The sequence below is a fragment of the Monodon monoceros genome, unplaced genomic scaffold (genome assembly GCF_005190385.1).
Source record: "Monodon monoceros isolate NGI ecotype Baffin Bay Population unplaced genomic scaffold, NGI_Narwhal_1 Super_Scaffold_5, whole genome shotgun sequence".
Taxonomy (NCBI): domain Eukaryota; kingdom Metazoa; phylum Chordata; class Mammalia; order Artiodactyla; family Monodontidae; genus Monodon; species Monodon monoceros.
In genome coordinates this window covers 80851884-80875099 of record NW_021703782.1, presented here as the reverse complement: position 1 = coordinate 80875099, position 23216 = coordinate 80851884, and the positions used below count along the sequence as shown (strand labels likewise).

Sequence of the window (23216 nt, the reverse complement as noted above, 5' to 3'; positions counted from 1 at the left end):
AAAAGAGATCTGGAGATGGATAGTGGTGACGGCTGCACAAAAATCTGAATGTATTCAATACCACTGACTTGCACAGTTTAAAAACTGCCAACATGGTACTTTTTATGTTATGTGTATTTTACAATTTTTAAAAATTGGAAAAAAAGAAAAAGAGAGAGAAAGGAACAGCTTGAACACTAAGACTCTCAGCTATGGTATTAGCATTGTCTCATCAGAGCCAAAAACAGCTACATAATAAATGTTGTACATTTTTATGCCCAACCCCCAATTTTCCTTCTGCTGAATGAAGCATCTTGCTCTGCCACTGAAAACTAGCATTTTCTTATAAACCACTAGCTCAGAAAAGTCAGTGACTTTCAGCAATCAGTCCACTAGAGACCACTGCTAAGCAGAGGAGGCTAACAGCAGCACTGTGCAGTGAAGAGTGCTCCCCTTACAACCAAATGGCTCCAAGTGAGCTTCTCCCCCAAAGAAAAACAGACCCCTCCTAAAGAGGAGCAGATTTCTTTTCCAAATTAAATGTGTAACTTTTAACTGTTATTAGTATTGTCAACATGAATATCAGAAAAAAAATTCTATTATAGATACTATCATCTTTAATTTCTTCCAAATGAAAATTGAGACTTTTTCCTCTGACTTTCAAAATGAAGATACTTATTTCATGCAATAATCAATTCCCAAGATCAAAGGGAACCAGTTTTTCATCATTTTTCCCCCAATAATTTGCCATCTGTTAGGATTTACAAGAGCACACTCACCCATATATTGCCGTAGGAAATCATTTTTAAAGATACATACTTTCACCACTTAGATTTGGCACTTTGGACCTAAAATTACTTTTCAGCCAGGATTTAAGAAAACACTTATGAAACTGTTGTAGAAGTTTTTTTTAATAGGCTTAGAGAAAGATGTTTTCCAAATTATTGATTTTTTTAAACTAATACACCTCTTCATCATTTTGTGATTCTGCTGGACAACTAGGGCGTTTTAAATGGATCTCAATCTTTAAAAATTGTGGCTTAGAGTCCTAGACTCCTGGAGTGCGCACCTTTGAGCTATTCTTGGTATTTCCTGTGGTCTACCAAAAAGTGAATGCTCATACCCAGAAGGCAGCATAAGCTAAGTGAAACTTCAAACATTTTTATTTTTGGTTGGAATTATATCAACTCAGTTTAGAAATGGTATCTCACACTGATTATTAAGGTCTTTAATTTCCAAAATGAAAACAAAATTTTATATAAGAAATCCAATTTATCAAATGAATTCTTTCAAAAGGGGTTTAGCAACAAGTGACAAATAGATTGAAACCCCTCATCTACACCCACAGAATTAAGAACTGACAGAAAGAAGAGGCAAAAATATTATGTATGGTTTTAGAGACAAAGAATAGAATGAGCGAACATTTCATCCAAGATTTCTGGACGATTTCTATGACGATTCCGCTGGGTACCAGCTGCCTTTGAACACAGATCTGCCTGATGGAGTCATAGGCACACTCCTTGAAAACCACAGAACACCCAAAAGAACAATGACCAAGACAGAGATACCTAGAAGAAAACAAGCCAGGGCCACTGACAGTATCGTGCATTTGAATGACTACATGGTCATATAAGAAACTGTCAATCCAACCAAAAAAACAATCTCCACAAAATGCTTTCTGCATATTTACTTGTAAATCTAAAGGTAGAGAGACTAAGGGCCCTAGCAGCCAGGCATAAGCAATGAGACTTGGTTTATGAATTTAAAAGTTTATTAGCCACAGGAAAAAAATGATTCCTTAAAATCAGTTTTCATTAAGTTCCCTGTAAAACAGTAAGCTTACAGAAAATTTCTTTCTCATGAACAGAAAATCACTATGCTTTTGGTCCAAGATATGTTGGGGTTTTTTTCCTTTCTTCTTCAGATGACAGACAGATGGATGTAGCGGAATCTATGAACGAGTGTACTTGCCCCAAATGTGCAACATAAATACAGAAGCGATGAACAGAAGACTCATAACCAATACTGGAACAGGGCCACTGAAAATAAGAAAAGGCAGGCTTAGTTTCAGTAATAATACATTAATATATTTGTAATATTAAAGACTGCCTAGGGGAAAAGGTAGGGGAAAGCACCTAAGATCCATAGAAGAATATTATTTACAACATTTAAAAATATTCCAAAAATTATTATTGTGGATATTTTGAGGGTGACAGCATTGCGGTTATTTAGAAAGGAGGAATCCTTATCTTTTAATGAAACATACTAAAATATATACAAAAAAAGGGTCTAATGTCTTAGAGACACTAGTCTCTTTAATTTCGTGCATTTGATATTCTCCATAATAAAAAGTAATTTAAAAAATTTCCTAAACTCTTTAAGTGCAAATGATCCAATTACCAAACTATTATTTCAAATTAATAAAGACCACCTTCATCATCTAACTACAATAAACTTGGCATAACAAAGATGAATATCCCATTATAAGTTATGAAGCATTTTCAAATATATGATCCCATATGATTAACAAGCTCAAGACACAGGTGAAACGAATATTAATGTTATGAAATGAGAACACAGAGCCTAAGAACACAGAGCCAGAATGGAAAGGAGGGATCTGAACTCAGGTTTTCTGATTCCACACATAGTGCTCATTTTACTGCTTTAAGGTTCCCATATTTAGGGGAGCAAACATTCTAGGCAACATTAATTAAGTTTGATTTATATTTAGTTTACTGTAGAAAGGAAGTAGATTTTACTCATCAGCCCTTCCCTAAATCAAATGCTTTCCAGGTTGAGAATTAGTACTTGGGTTTCTTAAAGTTAGAACTCCTTGATTTTACACAACCTGTCAATGCTGATGTCAGTCAAAGGCCTCGTCTTTTTGACTCCTCTTGCCAACAACAGTTTTGGAGAATTCAAGATGTCACTTCACCTCCCAGGTACACCTGGGGGTGGACACAGGAAAAGACCCCAGGAATCTTTATAATTTGGGCAGTAGAGTAACCCAGCAGAGCAGGCGGTAACAAGAGTCCACTAGTGGACAATAATCAATGCACGGAGATCCAAGTCCTGCTACACTATTTTGTCCTTCCAAAATTTGTACAATTATGGGAGTAAACAAACTTAAAAGTACCTAGGAAGAGACCGTCGTCACGACGCGCTGGATCATACTGCCCTACTTTAAAGCGCCGTTAGGTAACATCAGCCATAAAGCATAAAGCCGACAGTGCAGCGCTGAGGGCCCAAGCGCTGGAGGGAGTCTGGAAACCAACTCGGTCCCTCACAAGCTATGACTGTGGCCCTGTGACTCACCTTCTCCAAACATCATTTGCCTCGTCTGTAAAGTGGGGATAATCACAGCACCTCTCTCATAGGGTTGCTGAGGTATTAAATACATTAACACACACACGGTGTAGGCTTCTAGTAAGCTCTCAGGAAATGCTACTATTATCAACCTGAAAAAAAATTCTAACTCCTAATTAAACCGTTTTCCCTCCAGTTCTCTCTATTCCCATCATTTATTCTAACAGAGCTACATGAAGATGTTCCCTTGCTTTCACTCAAACCATAAACAGATGTCATTCCAGGCCCTAAACTAATTGGCTGCTAGATGGACAAACCAGACCCCGCCCACCCGGCACAAAGGAAGCTGCTGTGTATTACAAATCTCATCAAAGCAAACACCACTGGTGGCAGAGACAGAGTGCTGCCAAAGGGCTCTGTGATTCTGGACAGAAACACAAGGTCTGCTCCCAGGACTTACACTTTGAGCCCCGGTGAATCTTCTGTGTAGAATCGCCACATCCCCCCAGTGCCTGCTGAGGTCGTGCGGCCTGCGCTCCTCGTTCCACAGCTGGCATTTTTCCTGTGAAGAGAAAAAATGTGACAAATGGCCTTTTCTTGGAAACCCTTATCAGAGCATTATAACATATGCTACCGTTACACTGGTAAAGAACCAAAACATCAACTTTTTCTTTGCTAATACCTCCTTGCTTTTGCTGGCTTTTACTCCACTGATCATAACCGCTGAGAACTGAGTACCCACCATACACTGATGCATACAATAACCCAGAAAAGTACTTACCATCTCCGTTTTATAAATGAGGAAAATGAGGCTCATAAAAGGTTAGGCAAAGTGCCGAAGACCACATAGCCAACAGGCAGCCACGCTCGGCTGTGGACCCAGTTCTGACTTGAGCCCATCCACTTGCTCACACATATGGGTACCTCATTTGGACAGTGCACTTCAGTTTCACTTCACATGTATTTTTGTGAAGTCAAGTAAAAAACTCCTGCTTAAAAATACCCTGAATCCCTATTACCTGATTTTTAAATGACTACTTTAAAATGTTTTTAAATTACTGTATTTTCTACAAAAAAGACAAAAAACATAAGTTGTAATTGTAATCCAAGTCTCAAAACAGAGTATATATTTTATGAAAAATTATTTTGCAATCTGTTTTCATTATTTTGATATACTGACTATAGATCCTGGACAGAGGTAGGATGTGAAAAAAATGCAGGAAACACCCAACCAGAACTTGTCCCTCACAAGGGGATCAAGGCTTGTGAAGTGAGCTGTGTGGTGCAGGCAGCCCTGGCACACAGAAGCAGCGAACAGCACTAATGCCACTGACCAGGAAGCAAGCCAGGGAATCCTTTCCCTCCTCTCCTCGGTCACTAGGAAACCCTCCCCAACAGCTATTCTCCCACACAGCACTCCTCCAATCCCACTTCTCATTTCCCCTCAGTGCAAAACTGGTACCACGTAAAAATAAGTAGTAAGTATGAGACAGGTCAGAAGAAACCTTCAGCTCATTTATCACCAACTCAGAAATTCTAGGGAAGGGGAAAGGAAGAGAGAGAAAGCCCTGTCCCGTCACCACCCCTCGCCATTAACCGAATCCCAACACACCCTCCCTCAAAATCCCATTCCAGTTATCCGTGGACTGCTGGTTCTGGATTTTTGAAAATAGACGGGCATACAGGGAGAAACCAAAAGTGAATACCCTGTCCCCACCGTCTCTTCTTGCCTCCCAACTCTGGTTCCTAATCCCCACCTCACCCTACCACAGACTTGATTCCACACTCTGAATGCAAGAAGCACTGGCCTAGAGCTCAGGGAACCTGCCCTGCTGCATGGAGTGGGAGAGTGGAGTCCCAGTTCCAGTGTGGGCTCCAGCAAAAAGAGCTGTGTTCATGCTAGAAATCTAAAAACAATTAGTGTCAAACGATGATTTTGATGTACTGTACTAAAAAGATTACATTTCAGACACATTAATTATGGGCTACATGGTCACCTGGGAACTTCTAACTCCATCTGTATGACTGTTTCTATGGGAAAACTGATTGTAAACTGTACAGGGATTTACAGAGTAATTCATACACTTACAAGAGCTTTCACACACACAGATACACATCATCTAATTGGTGGAGTAGGTACGTGAAATTTTCCTCGTTCATAAAAAGGAACTTGAGCTAGATGATAAACCCAGTGTGGACATAAGAAGTCATCGGCTGAGCCAAGACTAGGACCCAGGTACTTTCTACTATTCCCACACCCACCCAACTCCAGTTCCTGTCTTCAAAATCTCCAGGAGCCCCCAAGGAATCAGTCTGTGCTCTTTGAAGATTTCTTACATCTGCTGGCACACAGACATAGCAGAGGATTCAGGCCACCTAGAAATACCAAAAATGTACTCAAAATACCTCCCATCCCCCCTACCGGGAAGCTAGGTAGAAGTTAACAGAGCCCATTTTAATCTCCTAAATTTCTTTTTGGGGTCTATTTTACCCTTTCTTTCTGGCCACTGTGTAACTGCTCCCTCCTCCTATACCCTAACGCAATGGTTTTCATAACCAACCTTGAACATACTTTGTTCTAACATGGTGGTCTTCTGGCTGTTCCTCAAAGAAGCCAAGCTCATTCCCACCTCAGAGTCTTTACACTTAACTATTCCTGTCTAGGAAGCCTATTCCTCCCCGGACCATTGCATAATTTGCTCCCTTGTCTCTTTTAGGTCTCTACTCACCTGTCACCTACTCTGAACACCCTATCCTCACCCACCCTCTAGTCTCCACACAACTTTATTTTTCTTCTTGGCCTTACTGCCTGAAATTATCTATTTATTTGCCTTGTTTATGGTCTCTTACATTGGAATACAAGGTTCATGAGGTCAAACCCTGACTAGCTTGTCCACAGATACAGCCTCATGACTGGAACAGTGCCTGGCATGTACCCTCAATAACTATTTGATGACTTCCTTAATACCCCAGCTAGTCCATCACCTTACTATGCCTGATTCCCATTAATCCTGAACACTAGAGACTGTCATACAGAGTGAAGTCAGAAAGAGAAAAACAAATATCGTATATTAATGCATATATGTGAAATCTAGAAAAATGGTGCAGATGAGCCAGTCTGCAAGGCAGAAATAGAGACACAGATGTAGAGAACAAATGTACGGACACCAAGGGGGGAAAGCGTGGGGGGGGTGTGCTGTGATGAATTGGGAGATTGGGATTGACATGTATACACTAATACGTATAAAACAGAAACTAAGAACCTGCTGTATAAAAAGAAATTCAAAAACAAAAAATCCTGAACACTGAAGCATTTTAAGGCTTTACAGTTTACAATGTGTTATTGCTCCTTTTCATCCTAGCAACTTCCGTTTATACTGTGGTAACACAGCAAGGACTCCAACCCTGGCCTGACCTTAAATCCCATAGTTACTTCTCAAGGTTCTACTTCTATTACCTCATTGAACATGGAGACAGAGTGCAAATCTGTGGACTACATAATCCACAGCACTATTATTAACTGTTAGCTTCAACTTTTTCTTACAGACTCACAAAGAGGGAATATATTCTTGAACAGTCAATACCTATTACATTACACTCAGGAAGTAACACTTAGAAGAGTGCCAAGATTCTAGATGGGAACTCTGTAGGGTCTCTCAGTACATACAACCATGGTCTGTTGAGTTACACTGGCCCCAGCGGTAGTGAATTCTAAAAGACATCAACACCCCCAACTTGATAAGCTCCATCTGTCCTCAAATGTTTGTTTCTCCATTTCACTTGTGCAGCAGTTATTTCAATTTTATTAAGTAAATACTTGTTTCATTTATTTGATAAACACATGATTTCTCTTTTTTTTAAGAGTTTTCAGATGATCAAATTTCTCTGCCACAGTGTTACCAGTTCTCCTTAACTAGACCCACTCCCCAAGGAACTGTACCGATAGGACAGGTTTTCCATTCCAGCACAAAGAATCTCTGAAATCCAGGGTGGGAACAAGACAGCACCCCAAGCCCAAATAACCTACACCACAGCCTGACACACTTCCCAGCTGGTCCATCCCAGCCTTACCTTGAACATCTTGATGACAGGGAACTCACAATCATTCAGGGTCATCTTAGCATTTCTCACAGTTCTACTGGAATTGTTTTTGCTCTAAGACGAAATCTGTCTCATGTAAGTTCAAATCATCAGTTTTAGATTTACCTACTGTAGCCAACAAGAGAAGTCTCATCCCTCTTCACATCCTTGAGAATAGTTTTTGTTTATCTCTTCAAGGTCTTTTCCTCTCTAGATAAAACCCCCACTGGTTCCTTCAAAAAAATCCCAAGATTACAGGGTGGCTTGATTCCTTCCCTCACTCATCATTTCTTGTGTCAGCCTTATGGTAGGATAGAGCTGATGGGCAGTTTTTGTCAACGTCTAATGAAGGAGATAAACATGGAAACATAAATGCTATTAGAAGGGTATGAACAAAATGCTTGGGAGTAAAAGAGAAGACTAGTAGCTGCTGTTGCCTTTGGAGTCAGGGAAGGCCTCAAGAGGAAATAATCCCTGAGCCTAGTCTTGGAGAATATACACAAATGGCCGGAGGGGTGGGGGTGGGGGTGGGGGGGTGTCTAGTGAGTTCAGAAAACAGTAATAAGCTCACTGTTGCTGAATCACAGGAGAGAGAGAAGACAAGCGATTAGGCTGGGGGAAAAAAAAAACCCACCATCAAGAGCTTTGGTAACCCTCTCCCCCTCCCCACCGTGTTTAAGTTCAGCAACAAGAAACTAACCAGCAGTGTGCCAGAATCAGAGCAGAAGATGCATTAGAGTGGAAATGATCTGGAGAGGAGGCGAGTTAGGTAGAAAATTCTCTAGATGTGAGAAACTGAGTGTTAAACTGAGGCAGTAGAAATGGAGAAGGAAAAAACAGATGAGAAGTTCTTCATGTACAATATAAACGTACTGGATAAAGACAGCATTAAAAGAATCCAAGATGACGCTGAAGTTCTGGCTTTGAGTGAACGAGTTTACAGCAGTGCTTTATGGACGTAGGGAGATATAATTGGCGGCGGGAGCTGAGGTGAAAGGAAAGACTGAGCTGCGCATTAGACGAGTCATGTTAGACCGAGTGTGTATGGGACTTCCAGATAGAAATGTGAGTGGAGAGCTCAGGTCTAAAGACACCATTTTAATGACATCGGTTTTCTCAATGCTGTCTATGACCTTACTCCAGTTTAACTTTCCTTTTTCAAGAGTGGTACTCAAAGCTGAGCAATGCGAAGAAAATATTGCCTCCCTCTCGAGACGCAAAAGACCAAGAAGTCTTTAACTACCCCTACGGTCACATCACAGGCAGCTAGCTCGTTCTGCCCTTATGAATCTTAACATCCCGGGATCTCCTTCTCAGGACCAACGAATTCTTGGGCCCTGTCCCTCGGAGCCCACAGCCGAGAGGGTCGCAAGATCCTTACCTCTGCCGGACTGTGGATCCCGCCGCCCGGGCGGCCACTGCTTTGCTGGGAGAGCGCCCTGAAGAGCCCACGTTAGTGCCACTGGGGGTCGGACCAGGCTGTAGAGGGAGACAAGGAGAGAGACTGGTAAGCGCCGCCGGCCGGCCCCCAGACCCCAGGCTCTGACGGCCGAGACCGGGACATGCACGGGGGGTTGGGGAAAACAAGGGAGCCGCGGAAGCAGGACAAAGCGTAAGGCAAGAATCTCGGCGCCTGGGAGAAGCCGGGACAAGGAGGGACGGCTGAGGCCACAAACCATGCTGGAGACAGGAGGGTGGCAGGAAGCTGAAGTGGACAGCGGAGAAACGGCGGAGCCCGGCGGCCGGAGGGACTGACTCAGGTCCCGCCCCCAGACTTGCTGGCAGGGTCCTCGCTGACTCCAGGGACGCCTGGGCTGTCCTACGATATGCCTGTAGGAATTTTGCAAGAGGAGACCCTGTGAGCTGCTGTATGGGAATTACAGACCTCATGTATTTTTCCTTTGGATCACAGCGTCCTTCCTAGAGTCCAGTCTCAACCAATGGGAGGATCTAGCCATGATGAGACGAGAAATTTACTTCGGCAGTTACTAGGCACCTACAGATTTGCGCTGACGTGACCTAACCGACGCACGCGCCGCGGGGCGTGGTCGGTCCCCGTCTTGGGCCATCTGGGAAGCTGGAGGAAGGAGCATGCGCGGAAGCCTTTAAGCGTGAGAGGTAAAGGTGGGGCTCTCGGGCTATGGCGGAGGAGCAGGGCCAAGATGAGGACCTGGGTCCTAAACCGTCCGTGTTGTTTCTGCACCCGGACCTGGGTGTGGGCGGCGCCGAGCGGCTGGTTGTAGACGCAGCCCTGGCGCTGCGGACGCGCGGATGTAGCGTGAAGATCTGGACTGCGCACTACGACCCCGGCCACTGCTTCGCGGAGAGCAGGGAGCTGCCGGTGCGCTGCGCCGGGGACTGGCTGCCTCGCAGCCTGGGCTGGGGCGGCCGCGGCGCCGCTATCTGCGCCTACGTGCGCATGATCTTCCTGGCTCTGTACGTGCTGTTCCTTGGCGACGAGGAGTTCGACGTGGTAGTGTGCGACCAGGTGAGGTGGCCACGACCGGCCCTCGCCGCCCCTCTTTTTCTCACTACGGAGGGCGCGCCGCATGACCTCTGCTGACCTCTCCCTGTCTGTGGTTCGGAAAGATCGGAACTGATCTGGAGAGATCAAAGTGGGAGTGAGACTGTGGTTCTCAAACTTTAGTGTGGACCCGTTAAAGTGGCAGATTGCTTGGCCCCACTCTCAGGTGTTTACATCCTGGGCCCCTGAGGTGGGGCCCCGAAATCTGCATCTTCACTGGATCATCGGGAGATTCTGAAGCATGTGGGCCTTGGTGCTCTCTCTAAGAAACGCAAGCATTAGAAGTCAGCCTTCAGTCATGTTTTGTATGTCTTCCCTGTTTTGCATTATTTCTCTTAACACTAGTTCCAAGCCACATGCATCCCACTGTAGCATTTGCTGTCAGGCCACTCCGCTCCTCAGCAGTGTCATGTGTTTAATAAAACCCTAAGCTAAACATGTCATGTCTCTATTAAAACTTTAACATGGCTCCCCATTAGTCTTTGGAGAAAAGTCCAGGCTCTTTACCTTGGTAGATAATGTCCACCTGGATCTGGGCTCTAGCTATTCTAGACTCTTTCTGTGTTTTGTTTTTTTATCCCCAAAAATATTTATTTTAAAAAGTAACACCTACTCAGGACTAAAAATTCAAATAATAAGAAAGACTAGAATGTAAAAGCCCCATTCCAGTTCCACTCCCTAAAGATAGCCACTGTTAACAGTTTCTTCTGTATGCTTTCAGAAATGGTCTGTGGCTATACCAGCATATGATGTCTGTTCATAGACATATTTTATTTGTAATAATTAGGATTATGGCACACCTACTATTGGACAACTTGCTCTTTTTCACCAAAAATTTTTACTTGAGACATCCTTACATATCAATATTAGAGATTCACTTCATTCTTCATAGTGGCTGGAAAATTTGCTTTTGTTTGACTGTACCATCATTTATACATTCTTCTGCTAAAGGACAGTATCAGTGTGACCAGTTTTTTGTGAATAGATCAGTGTTGTAATGAACATCTTTATGCCTTTTTTTTGTGCTTCTGCAAGCATAGCCTTTGAAATTCATAATAATAAAATTGGTAGGTCAAAATTGGTAGGTCAAAGAGTTGTACATCTTAAATGTCAATAGCTTTTGCCAAATTTGTCTTCTGTCATTCTACTGTTCTGTCATTCTACTCTCCCACAGTGATAGAGCCTGTTACTCCATGCTTTTGTTCACATTGGATGTTATCAGCATTTTAATCTTTGCCAAACTAATAGGTGGAAATGGCATCACGTTTGTATTTGTATTTCTTTAATTATTACTTCTGAGTTGCTTTTGATCATCCTTGCTTGTGTACAAGCTATTTCTTTTTGAGAAACGTGGACATTTACCAAATATCCTGCATGTGTAAAATTAGTAAGCATGAGGCAGCTGAGACTGTAGTGGATAGAGAAAAAACCGAGCTTGGAAGTGGGAGACCTGGATTCAAGTTCCATATCAGCTATTTTCTAAGTAGCTTTGGATAAATCCCTCAATATCCCTAAAGCTCACCTTTTTCAGGTGTTAAGTGAGCCGGAGATTGACTTGTAAAGATTACCCAACAGGAAAGTCTCTAGTAATGATTATAGTTAACATTTCAATAAATACTGAGCACATAGTGTGTGCTAAATTCTTACACGTTTTACATGCACCAGTGCATTTAAAAATGACAAAAACTGTATGGGTTTTTTTTTTAAACTGAAATTGTCACCAATTTACAGAAGAAGAAACTGAGGCCCAGAGAGAGAGGTATATTACTTGGTCATGGTCACACAGCTAGCTAGTAGAGCTGAAATTCAAACCCTGTCAATCTTGATTCCAGAGCCTACACTCTAAACTACTATAGTTCATTCATTCACTTCCTTAGGACGAGGAAGATACTGGAGTGGCTCTGTCCAGTGAGGTAGCCACTAGCCATAGGTGGCTATTGAGCACTTGAAATGTGGCTAGTCTGAACTGAGATGTGCAGTAAGTGTAAAATACACATCTGATTTTAAAGATTTAATGTGAAAAAGAAAAAAAGAATAGAAGATCTCATCAACTTTTTAAGTATTAATTACATTTTGAAGTGATAGTATCTTAGATAAAATACATTAAAATTAATTTAACCTTTAAGAAGTTGTTAGTGTAGTGACTAGATTTTTATTTCCATTGGACAGTGCTGTTCTAGAGGAAACCACTGGACTTGCAGCTTTAAATATTTAGCACATATCCAGAAACTGCCTGCCAGCTTTCTGTATACCAGGCATTGTACCAGGTGAGAGTCTGGGGACACACAACGCAGAACCACACATTGCCCATGAAGGGCCCACAGACTGGCAGGCAGGGTAGGTATCTGTTTCTTTGATTTGGTTGAAGTTTAGTTGACCAGTCACTTCATCTGCTGTTGATTTTTGCTTTGGCTAGGTGTCTGCCTGTATCCCAGTGTTCAAGCTGGCCAGACGGCGTAAGAAAATCCTGTTTTACTGTCACTTCCCAGACCTGCTTCTCACCAGGAGAGATTCTTTTATTAAGCGCCTATACAGGGCCCCAATTGACTGGGTAGAGGAATACACCACAGGCATGGCAGACTGCATCTTGGTCAACAGCCAGTTCACAGCTGCCATTTTTAAGGAAACGTTCAAGTCCCTGTCTCACATAGACCCCGATGTCCTCTACCCATCTCTGAATATCACCAGCTTTGATTCAGCTGTTCTTGAAAAGCTTGATGACATAGTCCCCAAGGGGAAAAAATTCATACTCCTCTCCATCAACAGATATGAAAGGAAGAAAAATCTGACTTTGGCACTAGAAGCCCTAGTAAAGCTGCGTGGAAGATTGTCATCCCAAGATTGGGACAAAGTTCATCTGATCATTGCAGGTGGTTATGATGAGAGAGTCCTGGAGAATGTACAACACTACCAGGAATTGAAGAAAATGGTCCAGCAGTCTGACCTAGGCCAGTACGTGACTTTCCTTCGGTCTTGCTCGGACAAACAGAAAATCTCACTCCTCCACGGCTGCATGTGTGTGCTTTACACACCAAGCAATGAGCACTTTGGCATCGTTCCCTTGGAGGCCATGTACATGCACTGCCCAGTCATTGCTGTTAATTCAGGCGGGCCCTTGGAGTCCATTGTCCACAGCGTCACAGGGTTTCTGTGTGAGCCTGACCCAGTTGACTTCTCAGAAGCAATAGAAAGGTTCATCCATGAACCTTCCTTAAAGGCCACAATGGGACTGGCCGGAAGAGCCAGGGTGAAAGAGAAGTTTTCCCCTGAAGCATTTACAGAACAGCTTTACCAATATGTCACCAAGCTGCTGGTATAGTCAGATTTTTTTCAGGTGTTTATGCTGTATTCCTTAACATCACATTTGTAGATTGTTGACCCAGTTTTGAAACCAAAGAAAAAAAGCCTAGTATCTAAGGCAGAAGAGATTTTTTTTTTAACATACTTGAATCTTAAATCTGAATCACCTTCCTGTACCCCCATATCTCCCAGTCTGCTTTTTTAGAAAAAAATAGTATCTTTTAGGCTGTAATAATTCTGAGTCTTACCAATGTTGATTAAGATATAAATATGGTACAATTTCACATTCAGCAGAATATTTTAATTATATGTTCTCTAGATTGTTGCTGTACGAATAAATTTTGAGTTGTTTTGTGCCTTATTTGGTTTTAACACCTTAAGTGTATCATCATCAAAGTTGATTAATTTGGCTTCATAGTGTAATGAGAAGACACTTACTGTAGTTTCCAGAATCAGTCCACCTCAGTGTTCAGTGACCTCTGTTAGCAAATTTTTGTTAGTCATACCTTTGCCTGGATCCATAGCAAGAATGCTTTGTATTTTTTTTTTAACAAAGATGATTTGTTGTGTTTTTGCATACAGACATGACAATAAATGATGTTTATCATAGGAAGAGACAAAATACTAGATTTTGGCCTCTGTGATCTATGGTGGTGGTGTTAGGACTGTAGACAGCCCAGCCTGAATCAGAAACTAGAGTTAACTGGATATTGGAATGAATGGCTGTTGTCACGTGTGCAGCGTGCATCTTGGTTAGGGTTTGTTTCCTAGTGTTGTCTGAGTCATCAGCTTCATTAATATTTGTGTTTTATTAAGTAAGCGCCTGCTAAGTGTAAGACACAAGTGCTTTTTTTTTTTTTTTTTGCGGTACGCGGGCCCCTCACTGCCGTGGCCTCTCCCGCCCCGGAGCACAGGCCCCGCACGCGCAGGCTCAGCGGCCATGGCTCACGGGCCCAGCCGCTCCGCGGCACGCGGGATCTTCCCGAGCCGGGGCATGAACCCATGCCCCCTGCGTCAGCAGGCGGACTCCCAACCACTGTGCCACCAGGGAAGCCCGACACAAGTGCTTTTTATCCTTCAAGGCCTGCCTCATGCCACTGCTGTGAAGCTTTCCTTGACCCTCCACCCCGCTCCCGAACTGGAAGTGACCTTCCCCTTCCACTTTCTCTGACCTTCTGGTGGCACTGACCAGTCTTAGAGTTCATTATTTACCTATTGGTCTAAGCACAAATAAACATAAAGCACTTTCTCACATATCCTTAAAGCTAAATTCATTTTTAGAAATAGCAAAGATCACTAGCCAAAGGTTCCACATTAATCAACTCTAAGAGCACAGACTTGAGAGCCTAACAGCTTGTGTGACTTTGGGCAAATTGCTTAATCTCTGGGCCTCAGCTTCTTCATCTGTAAAGTGGAGTAACTACTCTTGTACTTTCCTCATAGGGTGGTTGTGATGGATTACCATAATATATGTAAAGTACTTAAAATAGTAGTTGGCATATAGTATGGGCTGTATAAATACTAGCTATTTTGCAATTTAGGGTTATCAAAAATTAACTGTCGATGTTCCGTGTGGTTCCGCACTGCACTACTATGTTGTTCTTTGGGGTTCTTTAGGGCATGAAGTTTCAGGTTGTGATTTATCACATCAGTCTATACCACAGGAGTATTTTATTAATGTTTAAATCACTACCAAATTTAATGTTGTCAGACTTAGTATTCATTAACATTTCATTACATTTAGAAAGATTGGATTCTCGCAGGAGCATTTTAATGAAATGAAATGACTGTACCAGTAAGGAGTTCACTAAAATGAGAGTGTCAGGTTTATTGAGTCTTTTATGGAATGAAAAGTTCAGTTGAGTTCTCTTTCCTTTGGCGTCGTGAAAGCTTGCCATCCAGTAAAGTAGCTCATCCCATCTTTTGTGGCTTGGTGCATGTATTTCTCAGGGAATTGCAGCCTTTCCAGAAAGTCCTGATGGCTCTGACCACTGGGTTTAGGACAGACAGACTCAGTCATGTGCTGAGCCATAACTGATGCTTACCCATTCCAAGCACTAAAACTTTTGCCTATTTGACCATTTTTATGCAGATCCCTCCAAAATGGGCTACCTGGGTTCATGGGCCTTAAGTTTAACTTCCCTTCATTGTCTGAGGTCCCAGCAGGTGACAGTGAGACCACAGATCTGGAAAGGATGCAAAGCCCTGCCTGAGCTTCCAGCCTCTGGTGCATCTTGGACCTAGGATGGAGCTTTGCCCATAGGAGGTATTCACAGCTTCCAGAACTAAGGTGAAGTTAGGAGAAATAGAAGCATGGAAGACTGAAGTGAACTGTCCAGGACCTTAACAGTAGTAATTCTTCTGGCACTTAACTGTGGGCCATGAGACACATATCAGACAACTCATGTCATCCTAACAGTTCTATGAGGTGTCGGTACTCTTCCCTTTCGAGATGAGTGTGGTTAAGCAGTTGCCTGTGTCTCACAGCCTGGAGGGATGGGCAGCATCTCAGGGCTTTGATTCCAAAGTCCAACCACTTTACCGTTCTTCAGTCTGCCTCCACCCTGACCAAGCTCCTTGTGTGTGTATTCAGTCAAAAGTCCTCTACCCCACTGCAGGCACACCTGTTCAGGTCCTCAGGTTTAGAAAGACTTTGTTATTCATTTTCCCTTTTCATCTTCAGAGCAGTTTTGTGAGGTGGGTATGATTGTCTCTCATTTTATACACCAAGAGGCTCAGAGAGATGAAAGACTTGCTCAAGGGCACAATTGAAAGGTGAGTGAACCAGGATTCAACCCACGATTACCTGACCCATCCAGGATGGCACATACCAGAATTTCTCAGCCAGTTCCCCTTTGACAATCATAAATATCACACGTCCTTCAATACTTTATAAAATTCAACATAAATATAGCATTCTTTGAGTCAAATCAAAGCTGGGGGACAGGACACTTTTCTGTCTTCAAATTAGTGCTCTGACCCTAAAAGAGGTACTGATGTCCCACACCCACCCCATTGCCCTATCCCAACCCTGTGAGAATTGCAGCTTGGAGGCCATGCCACCTGCCCTCACTGTTGCAGACATTGGGTCATTCAAAGTCCTAGTGGAGTTATCAGGGTCATTTCCTTGCACAAAGCAGAAATGCAAGCTGTTGTAACTCAAAAGGTTTTAAGAGTTGGGTGTTTGAAAAAATCCACACCAGAAAATACTGTCACGTCCCCACCCCCATCCAAGGATGGGTGAGCTGGAGATGGAAGCTTCTTTCCCATGTGCTCTCTTTCAAAGAGGTCACTGTTTTCCTGTGTCAGCTCACTCACCTGTGCACATGGATGCAACCCCTGACCCCTCACTGCCTTCCATGGATCACCAGTTAGCTCAGATTATACACACACACACACACACACACACACACGAGATGGAGGTGGGGCTGGAGGCATGTACTTAGAAAAGACATCCACTCACTCAGCTGACGGGGAGCAGTATTGCGGTTCTTCCTGTTTGGAAAGGATCTAATGACTAATGATACTGAAGCCCTATTTGGCCAGCCTTTAGAGTTGGCAAAGCCCTTTCCAGGTTGTATCATTTGCCCTTCACAGCATCTTTCCAGGCAATTATTGTAGCTATGCTTACTGTTGAAAAGCTGAGGCTTACAGCCAGGAAGCCCTGGACCAAGTCAACAGTTCTCTCAGTTGTACTACAGATGCGTCATCAGTAACTGCCTCACCACCTTCTAACGGGCCCACTATGCCGGTTTCACTTTTACTGTCTTCTCCTTCCATGAAGAAAATGAGGCACCTGGGCACTCCACTGCTCATCCCCCATCCCTGTTCATGACCATCAGCCCTTCTCTGTCCACCTCTGCCAACATCACTAACTGTCCTGTGACCTCCTTTCTTTGCATTTCCAACTCCCTGAATCAAGTAGACTGGGACCCCAGATATCACACAACCTAATTTACTATTACACAGATGGGAAAACAGGCCCAAAAAGAGAAAGGGACCTGCCTGAGGTCACACAGAGGGACAATTGCAGCCCTCCTCTAACTTCATTCTGAAGCCCCTCACACCACCTCTACTTTGTCCAAAACCCCTTATATCCTGCGACTTCCTTTGAACTTCTTACTGCTTCATTCCTAACCTCAGTCCCCTGCAGCTCTGTCCCCAACAGCCTGTGAGGGTGCCACCACCCAGACACCAGTGCTCTCCTGCCTGCTAGCTGAGGGGTGGGGAGCTTTCTCAATGACAACTGTCCTCTGATTAAACAGCAACCCTTGGCAGGGGAGATAGAGAGAGATCTTACCACACTGCCTCCGAGCCAAGGGGCTGCTAGAGCCAGCACTGTGTCCTTGTCCAGCGGACTGGGGATTGTGTGGAGCTCACAGTAAGGGTTAACTGGTCTTGTTACCCAGAATCAGAACCACAAGCAAATGCTGAACTGTCTTGTAGGAAGCACTATCACTAGGCTAGCCACTGAAGTCATTTGAGACAAATATAGCCTAGAAGTCTCTCAGGGGTTGTGTGTATGTATGTGTGTGTATATGTATGTGTGTGTGTCTGTGTGTGTTGGGGGTTTGGGGGGGGAGGGCACAGGTGTAGCACAGGTGTGACTTACCTTTGTGACCTGCCACTCACCCAAGAAATTTACAGGCAGAATTAGAGCAGACCGCTAAGTTGATGAAGTCAGATCGGCCTTTGCTTTTCTGTGTACTTAAACTAGAATTTCAGGGTTCCACAACTATTGAGAAGGTGTCCTGATGGTGATAATTCTAAAGTCTAGGTTTCCTTATCTATAAAATGGGTATAATCAGGTTCTAAGCAGCCCACCCCATAGGGAGGTTGTGAAGAGAGTTAGTGAGAGGACTGAATCAGTATATGAGTGAGACAGAGGATGTGAAGCTGATGTGTAAACTGTAGAATGCCATGAGCTTCTTAGGGATGAAGGCCGTCTTTCACAGGTCAGGATGAATTGTCCCTGTCTGTTGGGATCCCAGTAAGAGTAGCATTGGAAGTCTGCCTTCGCCAGGGAAAGTCACACCATGGAGGGATGGACAGAATGTTTAAGCAACCCCAACAAGTAGTATTTCCCTCTCAGTTTGTGGATTGTGTAACTCAATATCAGGTTTCCCAGCAGTCAGGACAGTGTGGTACTGAAGTAAGGATGCACAAATAGATCAATCCAACAGAATAGAGTTCTAAAATAAATCTGCACACGTGGGCAGTTGATTCTTGCCAAAGGTGCCAAGGTAATTGAATGGGGAAAAGATAGTCTTTTCAAGAAATGGCGCTAGAACAATTGGGTATCTGTATGAAAAAAAAAAGAACCTCAACCTTTACATCACACTATATACAAAAATGAACTTGAAGTGTATCATAGGCCTAAATGTAAAAGCTAGACTGCAGAAGTTAGAAAAGAAAATGGAAGAAAATCTCCATAACCTCAGGGGTAGGCAAAGATTTCTTTGATAGGACACAAAAAGCACAAAGCATAAAGGGGAAAATTGGTAAGTTGATTTCATCAAAATTAAAAACTGCTCTTCAAAGGACAGTGATCTTTTTAAAAAAAATAAAGAACAAGTAAGTCACAGCCTGGGAGAAAATATGTAATATGTCTGGTAAAGACCTGCATCCAGGATATGTAAAGAAGTCTTACAACTCAATAGTAAGAGAACAAACAACCCACATTTTTTAATGGGCAGAGATTTGAATGGCCATTTCACAGAAGCTATACAAGTGGCCAATAAGCACATGGTAAGATGTTCAACATCACTGGTCATTAAAGAAATGCAAATTAAAACCACAATGAGGTATCAGTGCATACCCATAAAATGAAAGACTCAGTAAAAATGTTGGTGAGTCTGTGGAGCACCTGGAATTCTCACGCGTTGCTGATAGGAATGGAAAATGGAATAAACTCTTTGAAAAACAGTTTGATAGTTTCTTACAAAATTATATGTGACACTTACCACACGACCCAGCAATTCCACTTCTAGATATTTTGCCTAAAATAAGTGGAAACATATATCTAAACAAAGACTTATTCAAATATTCATAGCATCTTTTTCCATTAATAGTCAAAAACTGAAAATCTAAGTGTCCATCAACAGGTGAATGGATAAACAAATTGTGGTACATTCATACGATGGGATACTTCTCAGCAATAAAAAGGAATGAAATGCTGATAAGCACAATGATGTGGATGAATCTCAGAAACATGCTGAGTGAAAGAAGTCAGACACAAAAGAGTTCATATTGTGTGATTCCATGGATGTGAAACCTTAAGGAAAGAAAAAGCAAAGCTAATCTATAGTGACAGGAAGCTGATCACTGTTTGCCTGTGGCCCAGGGAGGGAGAGAGATTGCCTAGGAAAGGGCACAAAGGAACTTTTTGACATGATGGAAATGTCCTGTATCTTTATTATGGTGGTGGTTATAAGGGTGTATAAATTTGTCAGAACTAATCAAATGTATGCTTAAAATGAGTGCATGTTATTGCATGTAAATTATACCTCATTGAGTTGTTTTTTAAAAAAGCACAAGTGATGTAGTCCCATTTTTATAGAAAAGGTTTTCTAAATGAATAAATGTGAGAATATTTATATATATATATAATTATAAAAGTTTCTAATAGAATATACGCCAAGGTGATAACATTGGTTGTCCCCAGGTGGGTGTGATTAAGCCGTAGGCATTAAATTTTTCTTTTGTTTGCTTGTATTTTCTGATACACCATAAGCTGATTTTTCTCATAAGATAAAATAATTCAAACATAAAAGAAAGCATAAAATCTTATTGGTCACTTATGTTCTTACAGTGTAGTTTTAGACATTTGTGTTACCAACTATTGCCCTATTTAGGAAGTATCGTCTGTTCTAATTAATTCCTAATTATTATATATTATGATTGCTCCAACTGTTTGCTACTACAAGCAACCTAGCAGAAAAATAATTGACTTTAAATTCTAAAAGTAAATATTTAAAATTTTAAAAGGCAAACTTAAAAACAAGGAAAAAATATGGACTTCCCTGGTGGCACAGTGGTTGAGAGACCACCTGCTGATGCAGGGGACACGGGTTCGTGCCCCGGTCCGGGAAGATCCCACATGCTGCGGAGCGGCTAGGCCCGTGAGCCATGGCCGCTGAGCCTGCGCGTCCGGAGCCTGTGCTCTGCAATGGGAGAGGCCACAACAGTGAGAGGCCTGTGTACCGCAAAAAAAAAAAAAAAAAAAAAACAAGGAAAAAATCAGAAAAACGTAGACATATGAAAAGGTTGCGAAACTGCCTAGCAATACACCAAAAAAATTAGTAATTTTCAAAAAAAAAATCACTAACTGGTGACGTTTATTTTCAAACCAAATTACCATGTTGTCCGGCTTGCTTTCAGCTTAATTGTATGCTCCCTTTCATTGTGGGACCTGGAAACCTAAGTTAACACTTCAATTCAATAGACTAATACAATATCATATGTCAGGACATACCACTATTTTAAAACTTTAACAAGGTAACTGTATTAGCCAGAACTCTTTTGGTTGCAAGTGACAGAAACCCAATTATAGCTAATGCAGAAAAGGGAAATTTTTAGGAAGCTACAGGGATAGATGATTCAAGGAAAAGTTACATAACTGAAACAGGGGAAGTGCAGGTATATAGCTAGGCCTGAGGTTCAAATGGAACCAGGAATTCACATGCCACTAGGAAACTTTTTTTAAATATATGACGTCACTGTCTTTCATTATAGACTAGTTTCTTTCTCATGGTAGGAAACATGACCACCAATAGCAGCCGAGAACCTCCATCTTACTTTTCCATCATCAAAGAGGAACCAGCCTTCTTCTTCAGTGTTAAAAAAGACATCATTGAAGACATCACCTTCTTGGTTCAGGTGCCTTCCCTGAAAGTAAGGAAGCAAGTCAGGAGGCAAGGTACTGTGGTTTGCCGGGCTCAGGTTGGCTCCCATCAACTGTGGGTAGGATCCAGGATCACACAGCAGCAGGAATCATACAGCTGGGAGAAAGGAGTTCAGGGTGTACAGAGGAAGGAGGAGGAAGCATATCCCAGAAGGTGAGTTGGGAAGATAAAATAGGTGTCCTCTCTAGTTAAAAAATGATCTTAACACTCAAGGGGCCCTGGCACACAAGCCATCCCTTCCCATGTACATTTTGCCCATTACTTCCACTTCCACAATACATCTTGCTAATATCTATTTACAACCTTCCTTGTCCAAGGGCCTGGAGATAAAGGAATGCAGTTAACAGTTTCATACTCTTTGACTTGTATAGCTCTGCATTGCTTGATATTAATGTTGCCAGACCTGACTTTCTTTATGTTCACATTTGAATAATTATATTTTACTCATATTTTAATTTCTGAATATTTCATTTTTTTTGTCTAATAAGCAGAGAAACCTTGGATTTAAGGGGTTTTTTCCTCATATCTAAGAGTATTGGCCTTTAATGATTTATTAGATTTTTTTTAAGTCTTCGTTAAAGATGACTGGTGGTTCTTATTATACCTTTATTAAACAGAAGTGTATCCTTTCTACCTTTTCTTTTTCTTAAAAAGACACTTGCTTTTCCTTCCCCCTTCTTCATTCTTTTGATCTGCATTGATGTATGCCAATAGCCCATTATTTCAGTATAATAATTTCTTTCAAATGTTTTAATCTTTTGATGTCAGTTTTGACAAGATACTTGTTGCAGTTGTTTAGACTTATTTCAATACAATCAACTGGTCTCACTGCTTCCTACAAGTTGTTGCCTGCTGTTCTTGAGTTCCTCCTTCAGAGCCGTCATCCTCTTCCTATGGACACACGTTGAGTACCATTTTCTCAGAAAGAATACATGTATTTGCATAATTAATTCCCATTGCCTTCACATATGAATAGCTTGATCATATATAAAATTCCTGAATCACGTTTTTCTTTCAAACCTTTGCAACTGTTGTGTTATCATCTTCTAGGTAGATTTTCCTGTGCTATGTTCTAGGCAAAATAAGGTGTGAAAGATGCTCCAGAGAAAAGGCTTGCATGGTCAAATAAGTGTGGGAAATGTTCCATACAATTCTAAATGTACTAGGCAGAGTAGCATGGTGAAGGCCAGGAGACATCCTGAGATAACAAAGGTGGTTTAATTTTATTTCCAGTGTATCCAACCTATTGGACCACAGTAATCTCAAGAGAAAGCAAGTGACCAATAATATGTTTATAGTTAATATTTGTTGAACACTTACTATGAGCCAGGCAATGTTCTAGGACTTATTCTATGGATATCAATTCACTGGGTCCTCATGGCAGCTCTATACAGCTGATAGAATTTTTCAACCCATTTTAACAGACGAGAAAACTGAGGCAAAACGAGCTTAAGAAAATACACTCAAAAATGGCCAATTCAAACCCAGGCAGTCAGTTCCACATTACTCACAGCCCTAACAGTTGGCAAGTAAGGACACAATAAAGGCAACTTCTATAACTGTCCCAAGTCTGAAAAGCATAACAAAACATCTAATTGCACCAAAAAGGAAAAAAGAACTTTCCACCAAATAGCCTCAGTAACAGAATTTGCCGCTGAATTACTGCAAAGGCACTTTGGGGGGTAATCTGATTATCTCCAGCGCAAGTGCTCAAACTCTGCTGTTGGCCAACGTCCAGGACCCATCATTGAATACTCATCACCTCATCAATTCAGTCTGCTAGACTGACGGGCAAAACAACATCCAAATATTCATTGCACATCTGTGCGGGACAGATTATACATTAGCAATTCAAATCTGGCCAGTGTACTGGCCATTCCTGCAAATGCGTCTGTTTGGGTGAGATGCCTTGTTGTCTGGGACAGATAATAAGGCAACTCGGTCTAATCTTGAAGAACAATCAACCCATCTTGTGAAGGTGACTGGCTGTGTGTGTTCTTGCCCTGGCAGCATTGGAACAATGGCCCCATGATGCACTCGACTCAGCTGGCAGTGAAGTCCCATCCTGATTAGTAGCCGTGGCTGGTGTCAATCACCATGGGATGCACCATTGTCCTCTGGTC

General features: G+C 42.2%; 2 protein-coding genes across 2 annotated transcripts; one reads left to right on the top strand and one right to left on the bottom strand.

Moving 5' to 3' along the window:
• Positions 1 to 1732: 1732 nt before the first annotated feature.
• Positions 1733 to 9355, bottom strand: SEC61B (SEC61 translocon beta subunit). Its single transcript, XM_029201693.1, has 4 exons — positions 9042 to 9355; positions 8747 to 8844; positions 3746 to 3847; positions 1733 to 2018 (listed from the first exon to the last, which is right to left on the bottom strand). Exons 1-4 carry the CDS (start codon positions 9042 to 9044, stop codon positions 1931 to 1933), a joined length of 291 nt encoding a protein of 96 aa, XP_029057526.1. The 5' UTR covers positions 9045 to 9355; the 3' UTR covers positions 1733 to 1930.
• A 139-nt stretch (positions 9356 to 9494) lies between these two features.
• Positions 9495 to 13806, top strand: ALG2 (ALG2 alpha-1,3/1,6-mannosyltransferase). Its single transcript, XM_029201692.1, has 2 exons — positions 9495 to 9853; positions 12306 to 13806. Exons 1-2 carry the CDS (start codon positions 9506 to 9508, stop codon positions 13206 to 13208), a joined length of 1251 nt encoding a protein of 416 aa, XP_029057525.1. The 5' UTR covers positions 9495 to 9505; the 3' UTR covers positions 13209 to 13806.
• The last annotated feature ends 9410 nt before the right edge of the window (positions 13807 to 23216 follow it).